Source organism: Sander lucioperca, chromosome 10, assembly GCF_008315115.2.
Source record: "Sander lucioperca isolate FBNREF2018 chromosome 10, SLUC_FBN_1.2, whole genome shotgun sequence".
Lineage (NCBI taxonomy): Eukaryota > Metazoa > Chordata > Actinopteri > Perciformes > Percidae > Sander > Sander lucioperca.
In genome coordinates, this window is record NC_050182.1 from 39,094,452 (window position 1) to 39,120,733 (window position 26,282).

The 26,282-nt window shown below is 42.1% G+C and overlaps 1 protein-coding gene across 2 annotated transcripts in view; it reads left to right on the top strand.

Annotated features, from left to right (window-relative positions):
* dyrk1b (dual-specificity tyrosine-(Y)-phosphorylation regulated kinase 1B) overlaps window positions 1–26,282 on the top strand; it is a 63,421-nt gene that overhangs the window by 13,009 nt on the left and 24,130 nt on the right. Inside the window, exon 1 of one of the 2 annotated variants that reach the window (XM_031322819.2) lies at window positions 12,961–15,071. The exons of the other annotated variant lie outside the window; for it this stretch is intronic. Coding sequence (XP_031178679.1) covers window positions 14,969–15,071 — 103 coding nt within the window. The 5' untranslated portion in view covers window positions 12,961–14,968. Of the gene's footprint in view, window positions 1–12,960; window positions 15,072–26,282 lie in introns of those variants that run through there. 2 annotated transcript variants of the gene reach the window in all.

Below are 26,282 nucleotides of genomic sequence, written 5' to 3' on the forward strand. Positions count from 1 at the left end.
TCGATGATGATGCGTGTATGAACTGAAACTAAAGATGCGGTTGAAAGTAGGGTTGCACGATATTGACAAAATGTGATATTGCGATATCGATTATGAATATTGCGATATCGATATTAATTTTGATCGCAGCAAAATAGATTCATAACAAATACAACACAAGGTTTATTTCAACTGACAGTCATATTGGACAGTCAGGACATGTTTTACTGGTTGGACAATAAATAAATAAAGAGAACAGGACACAACTTTTCTTTCCCTTCTCTGATTTGTTTTTTCGTTTTTTCCGTTTAGTTGTCTCTATCCATTTCTTCACTTATACTGTCACTCTGTCGAAATATGCACACCCGTGGTACGCTCCATAGGGTTTGTCACGTAGTGGACACGTGGTACGCTCCATAGGGTTTGTCACGTAGTGGACACGTGGTACGCTCCATAGGGTTTGTCACGTAGTGGACACGTGGTACGCTCCATAGGGTTTGTGACGTAGTGGACACGTGGTATGCTCCATAGGGTTTGTCACGTAGTGGACACGTGGTACGCTCCATAGGGTTTGTCACGTAGTGGACACGTGGTACGCTCCATAGGGTTTGTGACGTAGTGGACACGTGGTATGCTCCATAGGGTTTGTGACGTAGTGGACACATGGTACGCTCCATAGGGTTTGTGACATAGTGGACACATAGTACGCTCCATAGGGTTTGTGACGTAGTGGACACATGGTACGCTCCATAGGGTTTGTGACGTAGTGGACACGTGGTACGCTCCATAGGGTTTGTGACGTAGTGGACACGTGGTACGCTCCATAGGGTTTGTGACGTAGTGGACCCGTGAGCTGACGTGTACTAACGTGTGCTAGTGGCACGGTAACTGGCCAATGAAACAGGATCATTACAGCGTTTGAAGTGAGCTCTAAATCAAACACAACTAAGCCACACAGCCAACTGACGGGATGCAGCGCTCAACCCCTAGTTGAAAGCACTGAAAAAAAAGCTAGTTAGTGGAGTTAAGATATTCTTTGTTTACTTTCTGTTTGTGAGAATCCTTTTGTGCAGAGACCTGCTCTTAAAGGACAATTCCGGCGCAAAATCAACCTAGGGGTTAATAACACGTGTGCTGAGTCGACCGTTCTCTGGCATCTGTTTTCATGCTAATCGAATGTGTCTCTAGCTTGAAACAAGCTAGCGCAATCCGCTGATTAGCTTACAACGCTAGCCTTCGGGGCACTGGTAAAGTAAAAAGAAATCGCTATTTCTATACCACTAACAAGGCTCAAAATATCACCACACTTCCACGGTAGCATGATGAGGGTAGGGCTGAACAATACATCGAATTTTCATCGTCATCGCGATATGAACTAGCGCGATGAACACATCGCAACAGACAGCCTGACACGATGAATAAGGGAAAACAGTTTACACATTGAGACGACACAAAGCGTAATACGTCTCCATAGCAGCAGGCGGCGCTGCTCTGTATTGTGTCCATTAACAGTCTGATTGTTTCCCAGAAAATGAAAACCGGCAGCTGATTGGACGAACGCGTCACGTGGTTCTTTTTTCTCCGGAAATTCACAGCCAGACTGTCATGGCGTCTCGTTCAGAATACGATCTCATATTGCACTAAAATAGTTCACCGAAACGTGTTTCTGAAAACATTTTAAGCGAGAAATAGGCAGTGCAGTTGCTGAATCTGTCTTCATTTCAGATCAACAAAGGTCAGTTTAAAAGATTTTCGTCGAACGTTAATTTCTTATAGTTATAATGCCTCATTTATGTGTAATTTGTTCAATAAAAGCATGTCAAAAATTATCTATTTGATTTCTTTATTCAGTGGGAATAGGCTATTCAATGTTTAGGTTCGCAAAGAACCTATTAAAGCACTAAGACATGGGAACAGTATAGCAAACATTCACATTTGAATATTTATCGCAAGTCATATCGTCATCGCAATATTAAACAATGTTATCGCACATCGCAGCTTCTCCTCATATCGTGCAGCCCTAGATGAGGGTCCCTACATGTAAACCGAAGCATTGAGAACTTTGTACGTGTACAGACAGTTTATTTTTTTTTAGATTATTTTTTGGGGGCTTTTCCCTTTATTATAGTGACAGTAGATAGACATGAAAGGGGGAAAGAGAGATGGGGGACGACACGCAGCAAAGGGCCGCAGGTCGGATTCGAACCCGTACAGACAGTTTATTAAAAACATAGTTTAGAAAGACTGTACCTTCACGTATACAGGCAGGCGCCATCTTGGGAAAACAGTCACGACCAGTCGAACGACGAACGCCGCGCTACCAGTAACCAGTAGCATAGCTCAAGCACGGCGTTTGTCGTTCGACTGATTTGCGCCGGAATTGTCCTTTTAATTCCAACCAATACATGTCTTATCCTAACTATTAATCCGAACGAATCATAAATCGGATCAAAATCATTTAACATCATGATGAAGGCAGCTGAGGTGAAATTAAATTGGGGGCCGCAAATGTGTGCTGAGTTAGACAAAATGTCTCCAGTCAACCAGTGTGAAGTGTAGTACCAGTCGGCCCTGTTAGAGACAGACCGTAATGTCATAGATTTCACATCCACTTTCTGGTCAAGCCTCTGAGCTCGTCTGGCTTTATTCTCCCTTCAGGTCTGTCAGTCAGTCTCTCTCTCTCTCTCTCTCTCTCTCTCTCTCTCTCTCTCTCTCTCTCTCTCTCTCTCTCTCTCTCTCTCTCTCTGGATGTGTGGTGGTAATTTGGGCGAGGGGTTGTTGCATGTGACCCTTCCACCTGTCTTTACTGGGACTCTATTTCTGGGCCTCACGCTGAACCTGACCATGTCTCGCCTGGCAACAGTGCCTGTATACTGTGTGTGTGTGTGTGTGTGTGTGTGTGTGTGTGTGTGTGTGTGTGTGTGTGTGTGTATACATGTGTTATTCCAGTCTTGACTACAGCTGGACCAAAGCTGTGTATAGACTCATATGGACCGGCTGTAACAGCAGAACAGTGACCCAGCTGAACCCTTTTGCTATAACTGGGATGAAGCAAATGTTGGCACCAGCTTTCTGTTTTAATGAACTGGACATGTTAGTCTGAGATGCACACTGTTTTTGTCATCATGTGCTGTGTGTTGAGTGAGAAGAGTTGGACTACGTACACCTAAAACTCATCAACAATCAGAGCATGACTTCATTCTCAGTAAAAGAGGTATACCTGTTGTGGTGGGTCTCCCTGTGTATCCCCTCTACAAACACTACAAATTGTTGCTAAAATTACATGAATATAGCTGAACTTTACATGTATTTACTAAAGTATTTAGGTGTAAAAACAGCACAACACTTTCTTTGGGTCTTTCAGCCAAGCTGGATTATTCCAGTCCTGTCTACAGTTAGGCCTGTAACAATTATTACATAACACAATTGTCTCATTGTCCATTTTTTTTTAACGTAATTGTGGTTTCTTTGTTTTACCACAATTAATTGCTAACATTAGCAAAGGTCTTAAGGGGTATGACTGTTGATGGTAATTGTTGATTTTGTTTAGATATGCCAAATTGAAATCATATAGGTGATTATTGGTCGGACTGGATAGCTAAAGCTATGCTAGTTGTTGGCAATTGACCGTATACATGTTCATGGCAACAAAAATTAGAGATGTTCCGATACTGCCTAAAACGCTGGTAATCGATATCGGGAAGTACTGGAGTTTATGCACCGATCCGATACCACGTAATAAAGCCCTAAAGAAAATCTACGTTAAAGTTTATTTATGCTCTTTTTCCGTTATAACTGACCGTCAAACTGCATAATAAAAGAAAGTTCTGGGGCGTTCGTTGTTTGAGTTTGTTCATGTTTCACAAAGAGTTTAACCTGAGCCAGACTGACAACAAAGATATAGAAATCATATCACATCCATACAGGGATAGTAGTATACAGTTGTTAAAACATAATAAAATATATGACACACTGGTATTGGATCAGTACTCGGTATTGGCCGATACGCAAGTTCAGGTATCAGAATCGGTATTGGGAAGCAAAAAATGGTATCGGACCATCTCTAACAAAAATAACAAGGGGGGGATACAGTTAGAGAAACTGTTTTCTGATAATAAAGAGGCTGTGTATCTGTGTTATTACATTATCTGGGTGACAGTGACATGACATGACAGTCATGTAACCAAAAGATGTCTCCTGGGATTCATTCAAAACTTTAATTTGTTTAAAAAAGTAATACATAAATAAATATATTTAAATTTGACTGGAAGAGACAATTATATTGTTAATCGAAATTATTTCAGAGACAATCAATTGTACAGCAACATTTGGAATTGTTACAGCTCTAACTACAGTTGAAGTGTGATGTCTGGCTCACAGGATGTACAGTAGTGGGATGAAGCCTGTCATCCGCCGCGTCCCTCCCCTCCCGCTTTCTCCGCTAACTGTTTGCAAAGGCACCGACATTGCATCCGAGGTTTAGCGCCGACCAGGACAGTCGCGAGTGGTTTAAAAAAAAAATCAAAACAAGCCCGAGTGTTTTCCCCCTGTGCCAGTAGATAGGCGCTGTAGTCAGCAACGTGAGAGCAGATTGGTGTTGCCCGTTTGTGGTGAGGAAGTGGTGGCGTTGGATGGGGCTTTGGTTCTTGCCAAATTAAAAAAGCAAAAGATTTTGCATAGACTCGTATAGCTAGTTTGTAGGGGTGTGCAAAAAAATCGATTCACATTCGTATCGCGATTCAAGCTCTACCGATTCAAAACCGATTCATAGAATTACATTTTTTTTTTTTTGTATTGTATGTCTACTGCAATCACATGGGAAAAGTAACTTCATTTACATACTGTGAATCGTTTTTTTTTAATCGAGAATCGTTTTTGAATCAAAAATCGATTTTTGAATCGAATCTTGAGTCTAAAAATCGACATTTTTTGAATCTTTTGTGTCACAAACTATGCTGGTGCACGGTCATGGGAGGCTCGTATCGTGTCATTACTTAGTTAGGTTATGAGGGTCATCCCGTTTTTGATCATATTCGGGATATGATGTTTACATGGCACACAGAGAAATCAGGTTATTCATATCTTAGGGCACATCCACCTCTCTCGTGCAAATAAGACAGGAGCACACTCTCATACACATTAAATATTATAAGAGCAGCTGATTCCTGGCGCAGGAAAACGCTCCAGCGGGTGGGGCCGTTCTTGTGTGTACTATGATACAGAACCCTGCCGGCGCCACCAACACTTAACACGGAACAGTACACCTGCACCACCAAAGCAATGTCAGATATTAGCGTACAAAATGTCGGTCATTAGTGGTTGTCATATTGGAGATGGTGGATGGATAACGCCAGCACGTCTCTACAGCTTCCTGTGGTAGGACATGAAGGCTTGCAGACTGGCCTCCAGAGACACTCTCAGTTATCAGTAAAACACTTTAGTCCTACATACAGGATTGCAGTTCGATATATCATCAAGATATACATGGGATTGACATGTTATTGTCTATTGTATACAATTGTCATTGTATTGTTTGTCTGAAAAACACTACTTGCCAGTAGAAGCCAACACAAGCTTACTAAAATACATTACTTTTTATGGAAACTTAAAACATTCCTTTTAGGGATGTTAATAATAACCGCTAATGTTGACTGATTAATACTATGTGTTAAACGGTTAATTTCTTTTTATTGTGGTAGCTTATTGGAGAGCTTAAATTAAATTTTTTTTTTCTTCTGCTAAGTTGGTGGCACATGCCACTATATTGATGAGGACTGGCAGGTTGAATCGGCCGTCGTCCTATGGAGTAACGTTACGCCAGGCAGGCACACAGCTGTAAACCTCGCAGCTACACTAGCGGTGGAGACTTGGGGATGCTGCTGCATTGATCCACGACAATGAATGCAACATCGTGGCTGCGCGGCCGGTAAAAGTCCGAAGCTGTCCGCGGGAAAGTCTGAGCCTCAGTTGCCTGCCTGTTGGTTAACGGTTAATGATCGGTAAACAAGGGTCAGTCTGAAGGAAAAAAATCATATTTATAGAAATATTAACAGTAACTATGTTTCTGGAATAGAGTCACTGTATGTGCAACCTTGATACGTTCATGGACCTCATCCTGCAGATGTTTCACATTTGAAAAAAAAAAAAAAGAATTACACATTTGCCTGTTTATACTAACCACGCCCTCCACTGGCTGTGGTTTACATCTATGGGTACATATGTTATTGTAGCTATAGGGGAAAAAATAAAACAGGGTATAAAGAAAATAGAATTCTATAAATACTGAGGTATTTGTAAGTCTGCGTGGATGTGTCTGATATTGTGCAACACCAATAAAATCATCCAAAATGCCTGAACACGTAAGAGCTGGAGGCCCATATACATAATCTTAAAACATTCCAATGGCCTGCATACTTTTGAAGTACGAAGAGTAAATACTGTGGTTTTGACTCAATTGATTTCCTACCATAACATTATTTTACTATTATTTATTATTATTTTAATGTTTCTCTAAAAGTCCAAAATGACAGTACACTCATTGGTTATGACTCCAATACTAGGTAAAAGTATTGCATTCAAAATTGTACTGAAGTAACAGTATGCATGCATTATCATCAGAATGTGACCACTTTGTTTTTCTTATGTTTCTAATGTTTAACTGTATTATGTAAAGCACTTTGTATATGAAGTGTGCGATACAAATAAACTTGCTTTTAAAAGTAAAGACATTTTGTATGATTTACTTATTGCATTAACATGTAAGCAGCATGTAATTGTATGCATGTCATATACTGTAAATATTTTATATACTCTTGGGTAATTTAATTTACTGGATAGCTGTGCGTCATTATGTTTAATATGCTTATTATTATAGGTTCTCAAATAGTTTTTTTTTTAAATCTTCAACCACAAACTGGAACTGTAATGGGTTGGGGAATGCTTAAAAGGAATTAGTTCTTATGTGAAAACAGTGACGTTTTGGAAAGCTTCCGAGATTTTGTATGCAGCCACCCACAATTGAAAGTGTGTGTGTGTGTGTTATTGTCTCCCTTAAGATTTAAAAAGGTTTAAATATCCTTTGAAATGTAGCAAAGAAGTGCTAGTGCCTCAGGATTGATCTACAGTATATAGTACTTGAGTACATGTACTTAGTTACATTCTACCACTGGGTAGTGGCAGGCATTTCAGAAACGTGTTCATCATGAGTCTGGTCTGAATTGGTCAAACATTGTAACACTTGCCCTCCCAGTTTGGACCAGTTTTTTCAGCACTGTACTTGACTGTAGACAGCCTCCTGCCTGCTTTGATCCAGCCACTTATATATGATATACCTTTTTCTACATGCCAATATCAATAAAAACTGAATACAAAAATATGCCTTTCTCAAAGGAACATGCAGCCTGAGAACCTGAAATAATGTCATGGTCAGTTAAGGTTGAGAAACTGTAACCTACAGTTGAAACAGAATAGTTTTGGTATGAAATCCAGAATCCCTTTCTTATCCAAACAGTCTTCAGACAGAAAACAGTTGATGAACAGGGGCTGTGAATAACTTAGCTACTACAGACTAAATGGCTTTTTTTTAGCTGTTAAACTTTATCTACATTTTTAATACAAGTAAGTAACATATTAGGAGGCTATTTAAGTGTATTCACTCAGATACAGTGTTGTTATTTTTCTTGAAATTTAGTGTTTCAATAAATCATATCAATAAACATTATTTGAATAAAGTAATGGCAAACGGATTGCTCATTATCCTACAGGCTAGCTAGCTTATTGTTAGCTCACGATGGCATTTGTGTGTGTGTGTGTGTGTGTGTGTGTGTGTGCGTGCTTTGTCAGCAGCGTTCCCGCAGGCTTTAACCCAGTCTTATATTTGATTCCTCTTTGCCTGTGTCATTCCTGCTTCGTTTTTGTTTTTGTCTCTCTGGCACCGCCAAGTGAGAAGGGTATCTCCGAGTGTGAAGTGCTCCCTCCTCCACTCCTCGCTGAAAAGCACCCTGCAGTAGCAGCATGGTAATTCTGCTCCTCTATCTTTCCTCTGCATCATGTTTACCTAGCAACAAGCATCACCCGCGGCTGGCCATCCCATTGGTCATTTGAAAACGCACCGGGGACCAATGGCAGAGCTGTTGCCATGGTACAGTGTATAGTTGCCGGGTGGAATTTTGCTGCAAGGCACGTGAGTGTTGGAGTCTGCTTGCCTCCTCGCGCTGCCGTTGTAATCTCCGCTGTCTGGTCGTTAGTACAGCTGAACGTGATTTGGTGGAAGCTTGTCAGTAATTCGGTGAAGGGAAATACTAATCAGTGATATAGACACAGACGCAGCAATGCATTTCCCAACTATCAACAGAGAGACAGAGAAACGGCTGCGTCTCATTCCACAGCCTGTTTAAGTCGCTGCTGAGAAGCAGCAATGTGCTGTATCACTACAGAGCTTATAATAAGGTTTACAAGTTTAGTATTTTAAATCAATGAATATATATAAAGAAATAAAAAAACTAAGCTGCTCAGAGTGAATTTAAACTGCAATAAAAAAAATGTAAAGACAAACTCAGAAAGAGAAAGACATTTAGATACTGATATTTATGTTCAGAGCTTTAAACACATGAAGTGCTTATTCATTGTACGCACCAATGTGCATGTATTTATTACTGCAAATTACAGCTGCCCAGAGTATATAATGCTTTCCTCATTTAAATCCAAGTTTAACATTTGTCATTAGAACTTCTTTAATATAAATTCCGGTAAATTATTTGAAATAATTTCTGTTGTGTTGTGAAGCTGGTGATTACAACAGGGCATTAAGTCAACATGTATATTATCTTATAAATACATTTGATAGGTGCCAAAATATTAGTCCAATGATTTGTACACTAGATATATAAATGTTGCGTTATTCTTTCCATCATGGGGATTTTATGTTAGTCCTAGTTCTTTGTCTGTTTGAAAAAAACGGTACTTGATTTTTTGTAATGTTAATTTGTATAGTTTGTGTTGAAGGGCCTGTGGTGGGTAACAGTTAATATAATCATTTTAGTGAACAAACCTGCTTATAATGAACAGAGAAACTTCAGATCAGTTGTGTAGGTCAGCCATTGCATACGTTTGTACTACGTAAATGTCCTGTCATCCCAATACGAACAAGAGTCAGTACACACACACACACACACACACACACACACACACACAGTTCACCTGTTGCTCGTCTGTCTGTAATTGTGGAGCTGAGATAATTGTGGGGTTTGCATGGCATGATGAGAGAAGAAATGCAGTACGACCCATGTTTTTTCCTCAGTGCAAAAAGACATGTTCATAGCCAGCTTCTTGCGTCCTGTTGGTTGGGTATCTGATGGCATATCTTCCCATGCAGAAAGATACTTGACAAAATCAAAATGAGTGTGCATGTACAGTTAAAATGGACTGTTTATGCTCTAAAAAATGTGTCAAATTGTCTTCAATCCCTGCAACAGTCTGCACGGACTCAGTTGTAGATCAGTTTGCACAGCTTTTTTTTTTTTGCTGCACCTTAAAACACCTTTTCCTGCGAGTGGTCAGCAGTGCCTCTTTGTAGGTTTTGATGTGTTCTTTGAACCACATATTTCTCGTGTATTTCCTTTGTTTATGTTGTATTCACTGCGTGCATTCTCTGTGATACGTTGATGAAAAGGTAAAAGAGCCAACATGATCTTTTTCATTGTCTTATTTGCACCTTTTAGTCATGAAATCAACAGTTTTAACCAAAGTCAAAATGTTACATGATGTAGCAGGGAATGCTAAATGGTAGGGCTGGGCGATACAGAGAAAATAAAATATCACGTTATTCTTCAAATAGAATTCTTTCAAATACCTCAATGTCGATATTGCGACGATATTGTAGTGTTGACTATTGGTGCTTTAACAAAATGTTATTTACACAATGAGATTTTAGATACATAATCACCAGAAATGATTTAATGACTTAGTGGGTAAAGGTAAATAATAGAACAACTAGAACAGTCTGGTAAGTTCAGAAAATGACATCACTTTACTGTAATGCAGCCTTTAAAACCAGGAAAAAATACCTTACTTACCATATTACGATATCTAGTCTCATATCGCAATATCGATATAACATTGATATATTGTTCAGCCCTACTAAATAGCCATAAAGTCCTTTATGTAAAAATACTAGTAACAAGATGATTCCTATTGTGTTACTGCGAGTTCATGTACAGTCAAGGTGAAGAAGGCCAGTGCCTAATGCTGCTATATTTTTCTGCACACACTTTGAGATAAATGGGATGATCAGCACGTTTTATTTTATTAGATGGGAAGAAGTATTGGTAATTAAGTTCAGCATGTATAGAAACTATGCAACATTATGTTTGGGCCTGAATCAACTAAACAGTCACTGAGTTATCCAAAAGGGGCTCTACATAACAACAACTAGGCTACACAAAGCACAGAAAACACTGAAATCTAGCATTTGAAATATATATATATTTTTACGATTTCTCAGGAAAGAAATGGCAACAAGTTAATTTTTCTGTGACTATTCATGGTGATACAAGTGGAGATGTGATGGATTGTTGTTGTGTCTACTAGCTGTAATTGCGTTGAATTTATAGCACACGTTACCTTTGTTTGGATGGATTTCACTTTGGGATTTATTTATTATCTCCACTGCTCCATAGCAGCTTACAAAGTCCAACTTCTGGTGTGGATGGACAGACCTCGAGATCCAATCACATTGCACCCAGCGCTGTCTTTAAACCTTTCAACACAGAATAAGTTCAATTATGGTTTGGATCATAGTGGAGCCTCGAGGGTGCAAACGACTGGGTCACTAAACTCATGGCACTATCCGTCGTCTTCCTATGGAACGGTGCGTGTGGCATGCTTTACATTACCCTGGCTCCCACTCAGACAGACCTGGTCACTCTGAGCCAGGCATTAGGCCTTTCTGAAGCAGACCACCTGTAGAGATACATGTGCGTGTGATTACCATTGTTAGCGTGCATTGCTGCTGTGCTGTATTGCTCTATAATGTTACTTTCTGCTTGTTTATAACTTCTCTCTTTTAATGCAAGCCCTATAATTGTAGCATGGTATTAGGCTATGCTATCTTATTTTAGCTGTGACTGGTCTGTGTGTGTGTGTGTGTGTGTGTGTGTGAGCAGGGATTTGAACTATGGGTTCTGGATCTTGAGTAGATTACCAAGGAAAGCTGCAGGAACCGGAGTCAAAGAGACATCGCAAAGCCAGAATGCAGTAACTACACTTTCTGAAGTTTGCTCCGTTTTTGCAAACTATAACGATACTGTACAATTAATTAAAGATGCTGTCCACATTTTAAAACACGTGTTGTTATTGCAGCTTGCCATTATTGGGCTTTATGTACAGTATCAGCGAATTATGACTGACATACTGCTGTTTCAGTCTGATGTGCATGAGTACAGGATTGTCAGTGGATACATTACCTTTTGTACAGTAGAGTAAGCTTCAGTGAACTTTATTTATGACATATCACTGACTGATTAATGTGCACAGGTTAAATACAAAGATCACATTCAAAAGAACTCAAGTGACACACATTTGTCAGTGCAGGGTACATTTTCCTTTAAGGAGCTGAGAGCTGGTTTCTGTGCGCCGAGCTGTTCCCAGGCAGCATTGTGCCTGATTTAGCCGGAATGCTCGGATAGCAACAGTAACAACTTTTAGCTTTGGCTGGTTTGCGAGGAGGAGAAGCCGCTCATATCAGCTGTAGAGAGTCACTCAGTGCAGACCATGTGCTGCTCATGGAAGCCTTTTGCCCCGGCTGTATCTCCACCCCTATTTCTCCCCCCCCCCCCACCCCCCGGGTCTCCCCCTCCCTCTTTCCATTTCTACCTGACATCTTCAAACTATTTCCGCGTCATTCCTGCCTCGCGCCGTTTGAGAGACACTGGGAAACTAAGCCGAGCGCCCCTCCCACAGACCCGTCCGCTACCCAATTACAGCCAAGGATGGGACTTTATGTAGCCAATTGCGTAGCAGCTGCCGCCGCGTCGGGTAGCAACAGAGCCCATAGAGGGTGCGTGCTGCTGAGGGAGAGGGTAGAGGCTGCCTTTACCCGAGTACAGAGAAGTTCAAACATTTTGAAACACTGAATGAACAGAATGAGCCTTTGTGTGTAACACGGTGGCAATAATCAAACCTAGTTGTCCGCTCATGATGTGTTTATGTATGTGTTTACACTTCCTTGGCTATTAATAAAGCTGCTTTCTGATTATTAGTGCAGGTCTGTAATATTTGCATGGGTCACATATAAGGTTATAAAACGGCCACAATCAACGTCGGTGTGTGCTGTGTGAAACTGGGTCCACTCTAAACTAGTTATTTAACCCTGTGTATTAAGACGTGTTGTCACATTTTAAAGGCGTTTATCAGTACCATTCACCCAGAAACATTGCACAATACAATATATACGCACACCATAATATACTTTTTCAGATCCTAAACTGTATTTCATTTACAATTAAAGCTATTTTTTTGTAAACCTTTTGAAAATATTGCCAATGTATTTTAGAATGTGATTCTGTCAAGTTTAGAAAAGTAATTATACCTATTAAAGGAAGTGGTTATACGTATGTAACAGAGCTTTATCCATAAAACTAGATAACGTGTTTAAGTAAAGGTTGCCTATGTATGAGTGAATATAAAGTTCCAGTATGTATATCCCGCTGTTACTATAAATGGCCAGGACAGCAGAGGTCTGCTTGGAACAGACTACTGTGGTCCGAGGGAAGGTTACTGTCCTGCTAACTCACTCACTCGGGTTGTTAGTGACTTTCCATAAAACCAGTCGGCATGAGAGTAATGGTTAATGTGAAATCCCCGGTGAAATGTCCCCAATGTGGTGTTTTTCGCCCTGTGTGTGTACGTGAATGGTGTTACCAGTTGTATGTGAAGCTGCGCCAGACTGACCAGCTCCGACCCCCGCCAGCGGCTTGGTACGGTCCCTATCGCAGGGTGGGGGAGCTGTGTGGGAGAGGAGCACAGATTCCGTCTAACGGAGAAGCACGGAAAGGGAAACGGGCGAGAAACATGAGTCGAAATCGCCCTTGTGAAGGTTTCCACCTTGAAGGAATAAAAATTATCCCCCGATTCTAAGAAGGACGAGTTAAGGAGGACATTAATGTAAAGAAAGAGAGCGGAAGCAGACGGAAGAAGAGGCGCGTCAAGAAGCGATCAAAGGCGTCTGACAGCCAGCTCAGGAACTTCACTGGATTTGGTTTCTTTAGTTTACTTTGATACGACTCTCGACTTTTGGCTTCGTTGATGTTTCAGACGTTGTCTGTGATTGTATTTCAGTGGGCTTACCTCAGAGGTGGACCTTTTCCTGGACCGAGTTGTGTGCTTTGGTAAACAGAAGACACCATCGCAGTTTGGAAGTACAATGCAGGCCGTCAGCGGCTTGATCTGTGTATGTCTTCACCGCGGGGACACATTTGGCGTCTAACCCCAGATACTGGATCTAAACTTTTGTCTCCCAGCTTCACCCCCTCTACAAAGGAACGAGTTCCTGTCGGCCCGTGAGTGTGGATATATACAGTTAGGAGGGACTTTCTCTGGAACTGCACTGTAAATCAACACGTTGCAGTGGGATTGCTTTGTTTACATGCGTTTGTGCAACAGAGACATCCTGTGTAGTGTATGGGGATTACATTGTTGGCTTTTTTAAAGGGGCTCCTTTTCACCCTGGCAGAGGCAGAGGCCAGCCACCTTCTGCTGTAGGCGGTCGAAGGGGAGCTGAGTGACCGCAACACACACAGTGGAGCTCTGGCTGTGCAGGCTCTGTGACATTGCTGGTTGTGTGTGTGTGTGTGTGTGTGTGTGTGTGTGTTTGTGTGTCACTGGATTAATCTGAGTGGTAACATCACTCCACACTGCCCTACTCTGTCCAGTGACGAGTCCCCCTGAAAGCGCCAGTAATTGGAGCTATTTTTAGAGTAAGGGATGGGGTAAAAGCGGGCAGCTGGAAACCCAACTCCCCCCTCCACCTCCTTCTCTGCCACCCCTGCTCTCACACTACCTCGCTCTGCCCACCCGGCTGGCAGTATGCTGGGCGAGCCTGGTTAGCACGGACTTCACTTGCGGCTAGTTACTGTGTTCTGCAAGTGGTCTGGAAGAACAACACAAATTGGATGAACTTGTTCTGCGGACTGATATGAGATCTGTTGAATCCATAAATTGACCTGGGAATACTACCTGCACTGTATTCTACTGTTAGGGCTGCACTGGACACACCAACCCTGTACTGGATTACTACTAAGATGTCTGAACAAATATTAGCTGTGTACTTCTGGTTCAACCTGCCTTGAGACTAAGTGAACCTATCATAAGCAAGTAGAGTCTATGCTTTTAGTCCTTGGACATTTAGCTCAAACTCTTAATCACAGTAGCCACTTGTTAACATACTGTAGTAGAAGAAAGGCCTACTTTTGACTACTTAAAGTATCAGTCACCAGCGATCTGGAGCGGCACGAACCTCCAGCACACAGAAAGAATGCATGAAACTGCCGAAACCAACGAAACAAAAAGCTAACCTGACTAACCAAATATTCTATTTCCCCCCCCCCCCAAACCCACAGAGCAACATAATATATATGTAGAATGAGAGATCTATATCTATAGTGTAACTCCACAGAAGATTACATCCTTTATATTTTTACTTCAGAGAGACAAGCTGCCTGTACACCAGTTGGTTGCCTTAGAAACCACAGTCACAAAAAAAGAGAAAAGAAACAAGCCAGAGAAGACGGTGCCTTTTGATTGGTTGGTTGGTTTCCCACCATTTCAAGATTCATTGATTTTAAGTTGGATGTAAACTGTTTGAAGTGAACTCTGGGATTGAAAACGCGCCTCATGACAGACTAAACCCCCCACAAGCCCCGCCCACCCGCCAATAAAGTGTTGCGATTGGCTGTATTTTCCCTGCTGGATTGAACAATTACCGAGCATTTCCATGGTGATCACGTCATCATCCGCGGAGGACAAGACTGTGCCCCCTTGCAGGATGGTCCAAACAGAACCCTGGATCAGCTCTTCCCTGCTGTGCAAGAACAAGAGTCAGTACACACACACACACACACACACACACACACACACACACACACACACACACACACACACACACACAAAATTTCACTGATAGAAATGGTGTAAACTCTCTTCCTTACTTCACAGTATAGCCACAAGTCTACTGCATAGTAGTCTCTGTGTTGATGCTGTTGTACTATACTATTGTACTGTAAATATCTTCCATAACTCAGTCAGTAATCTAAAGAGGTTTGATGTGTTTTAGTTAATATGTCACGCCGTTTGTGTGAGTGTGTGTCACTATGGTAACGTGTTGCAGTGTGTGCCAGCATGTGTTGAAAGTTTGTAATGCATGTGTGGGACAGTTTGGCTTTCCATCGACATTGTTTGAGCCTGGATGATCAGCGTCCAGGTGGGTGTGAACAGACTCCCGCTCCATGCCTGAGCTGAGGGGACGGGACTGGGAGGATGTTGTCTGTCTGTTTGACCGTGATCAGATGCAGCTTTACCACTACACACATGTTGGGGAGCACTTTGTTAGACTGCTTTTCAGTTACACTATTAATCTACGGTCCAGACTTTGTCAAAAGACACGCAACAACTTTACTTTGAAGTGGAGTGAATTCCCAGAACAACTATTTTTATTAGCGGTGCAACAGGTAGTCATTGCTGGCTCTGCCTACGTGTGCGTTGACTGTCGAGGTCCTTCCATAGTCAGCGGTGCTCGGGCAGACACTGAAGAAGCTAACTCGCTCCACAACATTACTAAAACAAAGTTTACACACACTATATAATTTACTGAATCTGAGCACAGAAAGAGAGAGAACTTGAAACGGAGCTTGTAAATGACCTTTCTCCGTCATTTTCTGCTCAGCAGCTGTTTATCAACCTGTTTCTTTATATCAGGACTATTTACATGTTAGGACTAAAGACTTTGGAGAGGCCTGAATATGCCTGAATTAGTTGTAACTGCTGTTTCAGTGAAATATATGAAAGATGCAGCACAGGTAGCGAGTCTCCTCAGAGCAAGAAGGTCCTAGGTTCAAATCCACAGACGGTAGAATGGATGCAAATAATACTGAATTGTTAAGTGTGTGTGTGTGTGTGTGTGTGTGTGCTGGGTAATGTAGTAAATATTGACTTATATTTGGCATCTTTGTTGGGGACTTCAGTTATTGTTGCGAATATTGCAGCATTATTTACTTCCATGTGCATACAGTAAGTGAAAGGAATCCAGGGGGTGACCTAATTCTTACACCAGGGTTTGCTGTATACCACTTTTGTCAGTGACAAGTACAAGTTTTTCCTCATCTGACAGATTATACATTGTCTATAACAATACAGTGACTCTAGCCGTGTGTGTTTTTACGCACACTTGATGTATTGTTCCACCCTTCACACTGTATTGTGCCGAATCTTCTCCACTTGACTGGACTTTATTGTTATGTAAAGCCATGTCAGTGTTGATGGTTTATGCCAGTGTGTTTTGGGAGTGAAGGGACATGCAAATGTGGAAAATATAAACATGAAATAATGCCAAGTTTATAGATGTGCTCAATGGGCCATCTGTGTATGTTTCTTGCAGTGGTTTAAAGAATCTGAGTTCAGAGCCTCGCCCTGTCCTCATTACCAGTGGAAAACCCATCTGGGTTGTTTTGACTGTTTGCATCAAAATGCTTTAATTTTTATGAAAGGTTTCAAGAGGCCCGTGCATGTCTGATGTTATTTATTAAAGGCTCGTTAGTCAAAGTTAGTGATTCTCAACAACTTGCAGTGCTCCGTCAGTGGTCCTGGGCTGCAAAGTTCTTTTGTGACACCCCTTTGTCCTTATTGGTGGCTGGCAATACATGTACACAATCATGTAGATAATTGACAGTAGTTGGGGCGCCTCTGGCTTAAGCCCCTGACGCACCAACCAGACGGCCGACCCTCGGCAGAAAAGGCAGTCGGACTGATCAGTCTCCCTGAGTTGGTCAAAAAAGTGCCTCGGAACACACCGAAGTGACAAGACGTAATACGTCTCCATAACAGCAGGCGGCGCTAATCTGTATTGTCGCCCAAAAATGAAAACCGGCAGCTGATTGGACGAACGCGTCACGTGGGTCTGGTTTCTCCGGAAATGCAAAACCAGACCATAATGGCGGCTCGTTCAGAATCAAGGGGGTAAGCTTTGCTTCAGAGCTTGAATCTCCTATGGCGCCATTTTGATGCTACAAAGCGATCACCTCCCGTTAGCATCCCATTGACTCCCATTCATTTTGGCGCCACTTTGACAGCGAATAACTTTACATCTGAAGCTTTCAAAGACTCTATTTGTCCATTGTTTATTTCTAAAAAAACACGACAATGTATAAAAGGCTCCATTACCTTGTACCTCACGTTATGGCTCCGTAGCAGACGTTTTTATAAAAATAGGCTAACGATTGTGTCATAACCACGCGACTTACTGTCGCACAGTAGAGAAATTACCGTATAGTACAGGAGAAGCTCTCAGACAGTTCCGACTCACATTAGCTGTTTAAGTTTAATTACTAATGTTAACTAGCATTTTAGTTAGCAATAATTAGCCTGTGACTATGTTATCTCCTTACATATACCTACGCTCTCCGTCTCTGCAAGATTGGGAATGATTGAGATTTCTCTTGGCACAGCTACCAGAAGACTTCCAACTTTCAGACACGTTGCTCACGTCACATTTACGTCGTCTCTCTCAGTTGGAGGCTTATATACAGTCTATGTTCAGAATACGATCTCATATTGTACTAAAATAGTTCACCGAGACGTGTTTCTGAAAACATTTTAAGAGAGAAATAGGCCATGCAGATGCTGAATCAGCCTTCATTTCAGATTGACAAAGGTCAGTTTAAAAGATTTTCGTAAAATTTTGAGAGGCGTTCGTCACGCTCATCCCGCTCCTCGTTTCCGGGTTAGCACTCCACCAATCAGGTTGGTCATTTGAGTCCGACTGCCGGCAGTGCCCGCCTTCCGATTCAACAAGTCAAATCGGCCAAAATGAAGGCCGACGGACGACGGCACGGAACACACCGAACCGACTCGAGTCACTGACCTCGCCAGACTGTCCAACGGCTGATTATCGGGTTAGTGCGTCTCGCCCTTTAGAGAAACCCACCATAAGCCACTACGTCCCAGGTTCTAATCCTGGACAGAAACTCTTTCCCTGTATGTAGCTAAATGAAGTGGAGTATTCATTGCTTGCTTTCTGTTGATATATAACATTGTCAGACTCAACCATATTTGAGGTCAAAATCCTGCCATCGTAAAACAAACAAATGACATACCTAATTCAGGTTAACAGCATGTGTCATTAGAATTAGGAGGGACACTTAATCATGCTGTCATCCCCAATGTTTAGTTTAACGCCACAGCGCAATGCATTGTAGGTTTTTCCCTTACGGAAAGTTTTCGTAAAAAGTCTGTGACAAAACGCTCAGGGTTGTCCCACCAGTGGTACCGCCCTGAGCTCAACGGACTTGTTAGCAGGAACAAGTCTGCGAGTGCATAAAGGAGCGACATGGGCCCTATCACAGCAGGAGCCCTAAGTCATTTGCAGTGTTAAACTGATGTTTAAATGTAAAGTAATGTTGATTCAAACTTGAAGCTTCCTGCATTCTCTTCAATAAATGTGCTTTAATGTGAAGGCATTTCTGTGGGGGTCTGGTGAAACCACAGCAGAAAGTGTTGTACATTTTTTTGTCAGTTGGAAATAATGCAAAGGTAAAAAAAAAAAAATAATTGAATTGGAGTTACAAAAAAAACACATCAAGCAACATGAGGGACTATGCCTATTCCATGTATCACACACATGGGCAGTGCTGGTGTGTCTGCCCTCGGGTCAGGATATGCTAAAAGTGAAGTGAAAGAATAATACTACTAAACAGGGAGCTCGGTTTACAGATCAGTGGTGATCAGTGAAGCTAACATTGTGTCAGAAAGCTCCTGTAATAACGAGGTCATCATGATGCACTGTCACACTGACTCCAGCATCTTCAGTAGGACAGAGTTCATTGGTCTTCCTCGCTGTCAGTAGCATTGACCGACCGGTTGTGTGTCAGTCCTTTCCCACACTAGCTGCTACGTGCTGCATTATCTTGTGTAGGGATCAACCAATTATCGGCCTGGCCGATTAATCGTGGCCGATATTTGGCAATTTGCAATCTGTACCGGTGTTTTATTCGACTGATAACCAATAAAGTTAATTCACTATAAAGTGCGCTACTTTGGCTCCGCTACAGCTCTGTAAGCAGTCTGCAACACCTGCAAAGAAACTGTTAGCACGTTAAAACTTCAGAAGCTACTTTTGTTTTTATTTATTCATTTTTTTTCACTGTGTATTATGTTTAAAGTTTCAGTTTTATTAAATAATTACTTAATGCATTTAAACAAACTTTTGTGTTGGAGTTTGTAACATACCAAAATGTTAATTTTGACTTTAAAGATTTTCATTTTCACTGTAAATGCATATCGGTTCCAAATATCGGTTATCGGTTTCATTAACTACTAATAATCGTATTGGCCCGGAAAACACAGTATCGGTCGACCCCTAATCTTGTGTGACAGGAATGGTTGGTGTTCACCGTTTGAAAGAAGGCTTTTGAAGGGACAGACAGGCCACAGCCATATGAACTAATCTACATCTTTGTGCATTTTTTTTATCTGGACAGACAGTTATGTGCGTAACTAGCTTGTCATGCTAGTGATTGTCTTTTCTGATTTGAATTTTTCTAGCATGAGATCAGTCTGTTTCAATGTGCTGATTGCAGATCAAGACCTCAGTTCTTTTCATTGACTCTCAACGCTTTACAACCAGCACTCATAATGGATTATTTTAACTCTTAGTTTAACTTTCACTGGAATCCGTAGGCCTTTTCTATGCGTTTTGGCCTCCACACAAACGGCGTTATAGGTCACTGTAAACGGTGATTTTGGAATACTCTCTCCAGGGTGATGACTTTTAAAGCTACATTGTGTAAGAATTTCTCCCATCTAGCGGTGGAATTGTATATGACAACCAACTGAATATTACTTTCTAGCCCCTCCCATTCCGAGCGCATTTCAACTCCTACGGTGGCCAAACCCAAAATTAGCTCTTAGCATCTCCATTGTTTACACGCAGCTGTTCTAGCCACTCCAATTGGTCTTGTTGCTTTGCCTGTCGCGTTGTCGTTTTAATTCTCTTTTTCGCTTCCCTGGCGAGTAATCTCCCCCTGGCATTCGTCACGGTGCCACTGAGTTTAAAAGCGCGAAAGGCGGAGGTATATCCCTCTTTGGCTAATGTATTTTAAAAATGGAGGCGCTACATGGCGGCCGCCATTCGAGCAACTCGCTCGTATGTATTCGGAATGGCAGATTCTACGCTTACGAGAATACTTTGATTAGTTGGTGGAAGTAATTACACATGAATGAGCACATATTTGTGAAAGAACAAAGTTTTTTTTTTTTGCAAAGAATCAACTCAAAAAAATCACACAATGTAGGTTTACAAATACAAGGGGAAAACCCAAGTTTTTGTCTTGTAACATCAGAGTGTGCATTGTTATCTCCTTTTGTGAGGCTTCACAAATAAGCCGCCATTTCTTGCAATGGTGGAAGTGGCCAAAATAGTACTGGTAACAGGCTGCTAGCAGGACTTTTTTACATGTTTACACATAAATGTACAGTTACTCTTCCATAGTGTTGAGGATCAGAGGCGTCAGAATGCTAAGCAGGTCACTGCCATATAATGCAACGCTGCCACTCTGGTCTTGGACGAGACCGTCAGACTTCTAGTTGGTGGGTAGCCTTCCGCTAACCGCTTTTTTTCCAGGCATCTGATTGGCCAACATCTTCTTCTTCTTTGAGCAACTGGGCCGCCTGTTGGCTTGGCGTGCTCTTGAAAGCGCTCCAGTTGTGTTTTTGTGGTTTTTAAAAATAGCCGTGTACGTGTGGACAAGGCCTTGGTGATAGTTCTGAAACACTTGATGAATACAGACCCTGATAGCTTTTTGTCTTGCTGTACTTTGTCACTAGGGCTAAACGTTATTACAATTTAGTATGCAATTTTTAAAAAGTTCCTTTATCTTTCTCCTTCCTTCCTTATCTTCTTCCTCATCTGTATTATTGTATTAGAAATAATCTCCTGTCGGTCACAGTATTGTAACAAACTGACTGTGGCTCTACCTCTCTAAAATACTGAGATAACTCAAATCCTCATTCCAAAATATAAAAAAAAAGTAGACCTAACATGCTTTCTTTCTCTGCACGCTGTGATTTAGGCCTACGTGTCAGTCAAATAACTTCAGCTTGTACAGAGCTCAACTTCCAGGCTACCCAGGCGCCCCAGGGGTCACACCTCTTAGCTCAGCTAAGAGGTGTGACCCCTGGGGCGCCTGGGTAGCTCACCTGGTTGAGCACGTGCCCCACGTACCAAGGCTCAGTCCTTACCGCAGCAGCCGCGGGTTCGATTCTGACCTGCGGTCCTTTTGTTGCATGGCCTTCCCCCTCTTTCTCCCCTTTCCTGTCTTAGAGAGAAGACACACCAGCCCGATAATCGGCCGTCGGACCGTCTGGGGAGGTCGGTGACTCGAGTCTGTTTGGTGTGTTCCGAGCCGTCGGCATTCATTTGGGCCGACCCAACGTGTTCAGTCGGAGACAGGGCAGTCGGGACTTGCCCAGAAATGGGGAGCGGATGAGCCGCTCAAAATCTGACGAAAATCTTTTAAACTTGACCTTTGTCAATCTGAAATGAAGACAGATTCAGCGAACCTGACTGATCAGTCCAACTGCCTTTTCTGCTGACGGTCGGCCGTCTGGTTGGTGTGTCAGGGTCCTTAAGCTCTCCTGTCAATAAAGGCCTAACAAATTATCTTAATAAAAAGAGAGGTGTGACCACATCACACTTAAAGCATCTTACACTGGTTTCTTGTATACAGCAGGATGGGTTTCAACATCTCATTGATTAGGTGTAAGGCGTCATGCTCTGGTCCCTTGCTATAGTTCAGACCCCATATGAGCCTGTACAGAGGTTACCATCTGTCTTAGAGTCGAGGAAGGAGCCTAGCCTAGCCTAGCCTTTGTCTTCAGGGCCCAGAGGCTCTGGATGCAACATAGATTTATCAGAGAGTATCTTTAATTGACTTGATTTGTTGATGTTTTATATCGGCTCTGTATTATTGCCTTCTTGTGAAACACTTTAAAGAGTTCTGTATAAATACAGATTATCTGTGCTGATCGGTGTTCATATAGCATCATCATCAGGTGGCCAGGATTGAACATTAAACATTCAGCTGCCAGGCATTATTCAGCCAGGTGCCCCACCCCATCCTTCATCATCAGACCTGTGTAGTTTACATGTAGCCACGTTCTCTCTCCCGTGTGGTTTGACTCATTGTTGGATGTTTGCTACTGTGATGGTGTGTGGTTATTGCAGTCTATTAGTGGCTGTAGTACACTGACTGGTTCTTCCTTTTTCCATGTGCTCTGCTGCTACCTTGTTCTGTTACTGCACTGCTGGGACTACAGTTAAGTTTTTGTCTAGCTGGTCCTGGGAGAACATCACTTGTCTTCTTTGTGTTGAAGATAGGCAGGCGGGTATTAGTCCAGTGATCTTTTACTGTAGGTGCTGTGACTGGGATCTGTGTGTTATCTGGTCAGTAGACGAATGGTTGTCTGAACCTCTTGTAATAAACTGGTCCATGTGTCTGCATGCTCATCATTTAAGATTCGATTTGAACCCTAATGGCCCAGTTGCCAAGCATGTGTGCCATGTGCAGACAGCTTTCCACGTGTCTACACAGAAGATGTTTCAGCAGTATTTTTCAGTGGACCGTCTCACATGCGTCTGACAGAACGGATACACTCCCATTCTAATCAATACAGCTGTCTGCACAGGCGGCGTAACGCCTCAACTTTTACTCGCACTATACATGCATGAACATGATCTGAAGCATATTTTTACACTTCAAGTCTACTTTCTTCGGCATAAAACTCCAGTGACTCAGGATCTCGAATCACCCTGTAGGTGATCGCAATAATTCCCCACTCGCTCTACATTATCTAGCTTATTACACAGCTACTCACTAAAGAAATCAATAATTTGGCACAAAAGATTTATTGGTTTAAAAATGGTCCTCCAGAGTCTATGATCAGGACTGCATCTACAGCAACGGTCTGCTACTCAGAAATAACAGACCTTAGAATGCTGTAATTGACCAATCAGAATTGAGTATTCAAGAAAGCAGTGTAATAAAAAGAGCTATGGACACCGCAAAGGGTGCAACAAACATTGAGCCACGAAATATTAAATAACCTACCATTTAACAGCAGAACTAAAAACATCACCAAAGCAACCAACACGGAGATGTTTACACAATATAAACTCCAGAAACGCATATTAAAGCAAAAAAAAAATATCTGCAGAGGTTTTGCGTGTAAAGCGCACACACACACACACGCACGCACGCACGCACGCACGCACGCACGCACGCACGCACGCACGCACGCACGCACGCACGCACGCACGCACGCACGCACGCACGCGCGCGCGAGTAACGCCATGTTGCCTAGCAATGTTGACGGTATCCTCTGGAGAGAGTTACAACCATCACAGTAGGTTTGTTTTTGTACTCACCCGTCTGAACAACATTCGTTGAGTTTTGAGCACCGCAAAGTCCTCTTCAATCTTCTCTACATTCATCTTTTCATCGTTCTCAAAGCATCACATAAGCAGTTCACTGAGACTCTCTGTCCCACTGCGCTCCTCCACCTCACTGAAGGTGAAAGTTCCTCAGTCAATGACGTAGAAGTCACCGCTGGAGGATCCACCATTAACCTTTTTAGCATTTAGCATGTTAGCTAGACCCAGCGTGCACCTGTTGGTCACGCAACATTGTGTGTTTGATTTGGGTTACTTTGCGTCCCTCCTGCAGACACACCGCAGCTTCTGCTCTGCTGCTGATTTACTGTATCTCCCATCTATCTTTCTTCAGCTCCATTCTCACACAGTTTATCAGGACTGTGACTCTGAAACAGAAGTGACTTGAAACGTAGTGAAAATACTTGAGATAAAAGTAATGTTAAGTAAAATTATTGATTTAAAAAAAAAAAAGTATATATATACTTAAAGTATACAAAAGAATGACCTGTTAGAGTAAAGAGAGTCTCCACCTCTGGCCTGAACGCATCTGAAGCTGCTGCTCCTGTGTAAACTCAATGTTAGCCTTACTCCCCTTTATCCAACAATGTGTTTGTCTGTTTATGTGACTATGCTTTTATTCTGTGTATATAGAACAGGCCAGTTTGGGCCATGGCAGGGTCGAAGCTCATGTGACGGTGCTGCTTACAGCCATCTGACTGTGCTGATTACTTCAGACTGTTGCACGTTGTATTATTTTGATTGGCTCCAATAAACTACACTTGTTTAATTTACACACACACACACACACACACACACACACACAATCAGATATAACTGTGTTTAGCCAGAGACGGTTTAGAAAACTGAGCCAGAGTAACTTCCTGTCTCTGTGTCCCGAGGGTTTGTCCACGTCCAAGTCTCTTTAGGAGACTAGCAGCAGGTCCTGAGTGGATTGATTCCAACGGGAGAAGTAAACGTGAACACAGATTATGAGCGATTTTTTTTGCCCCATAGTCACCAAAGTAAATATTGGCGCCATTCTTCACGAGCCACATATCTCCAGAACATTCTGACACTAAAATGGCAATTTTCAGACGGACACATCAGGAGAAAATGAACTTTGTTCGCAACCTATTTGTATCTCAGGAACAAACTCTCGCGAGATCTGGCAACACAGAGAAGCTAACGCCAGCTAATGTTCGTGAACGCCCTAACAAAAATAAATTTTCCTAATGCTAAATATGTCTTTTAGCAGTGTAAATATGTAATGTTGGCAAAGGAGACCACGCCCATTTAGATCACAGGAAGTGTGTACCGTTTCATATCATTGGTGCATCGTGTGTGTGTATAATATTAATATTACTACTAATAGAATGCTTTGGCTCTTATACACTAATGCAGTTAGTTGAAGTTGAGCTGTACGATTCAAATAAGAACTTCTTTTGTTCTTATTGTTACCTCCCTTGGATATTTTACTCTGGGAAAACATCAAATTGATGTGCTTTTTCTTAACTATTGGATTTTATGGTGCGTATTAAACTCCGACTGTACACATGTTAGCTGTTATCAAACTGTGTTTATGTGTGACAGCTAAGACTCTGACTCACTCAACTCTTAATGTAAACTTTTAGTTCTTAAAGTTCCTTTCTTGGGCCATCTCCTTGTCCCTCTCGTCTCTGCACATTCATGAAGTGTCAGCGTTGGTACACATAGGAACATTTGGGTGAAGTTGACATATTTTCAGCGCTTTGATGCATCTTGATCTCAGTCCACACTTAAAGTGTATCCATGTGGGCTTGGATCTTTGATTTGACTTTGTAAGCAGTCACGCAGTTAAGTCTTAACTTTAGATCGAGGCTCCATGTCCCTGTTTACCAAGGACTGTCCCACTGAGTGTGTTGACAGTGGGCACTAGTATCCTGGTTCTTCATGCCCCTGTAGCTGTCTTTTGGAGTACTGCAGGTAACATATCCAGGTTTCTGAAATCTGGCTGATGATGATGATGACGATGATGTTTACATGTGCAGTGCAACGCATAACCAGGATACTCCAAAAACCTTATCATAGCCAGGATACTTATGTGCATGTGAGAACACTCACTGACATAGAAATGACCACGCTACTCTCAGAAGAAAATCTTTCTCTATTCAACACATTGTGTAGGTGGCTTATGGTATTGTTAGTCTGTGATTTAAGTGAGAACTTAAGCAGCAATAACAATTTGTGAATCAAAGGCTGTGTGTGTGTGTGTGTGTGTGCGTGTGCGTGCGTGCGTGTGTGTGTGTGTGTGTGTGTGTGTGTGTGCTTGTTTTACTATATTTGTGGGGTCCAAAAACCGGGGAATACAGTATACTTGTGGGGTCCCGACAGCTTTGTGGGGCCCAAAATGCTGGACCCCACAAGGTTAAAGGTCTGTTTGAGGGTTAAGACTTGGTTTTAGGATTAGGGTTAAAATTAGGTTATGGTTAGGGTGAGGGTAAGGGTTAAGGTTAGGCATTTAGTTGTGATGGTTAAGGTTAAGGTTAGGGTAAGGGGCCAGGGAATGCATTATGTCAATGATGGATCCCCACAAAGATAGTGAAACAAACTTGTGTGTGTGTGTGTGTGT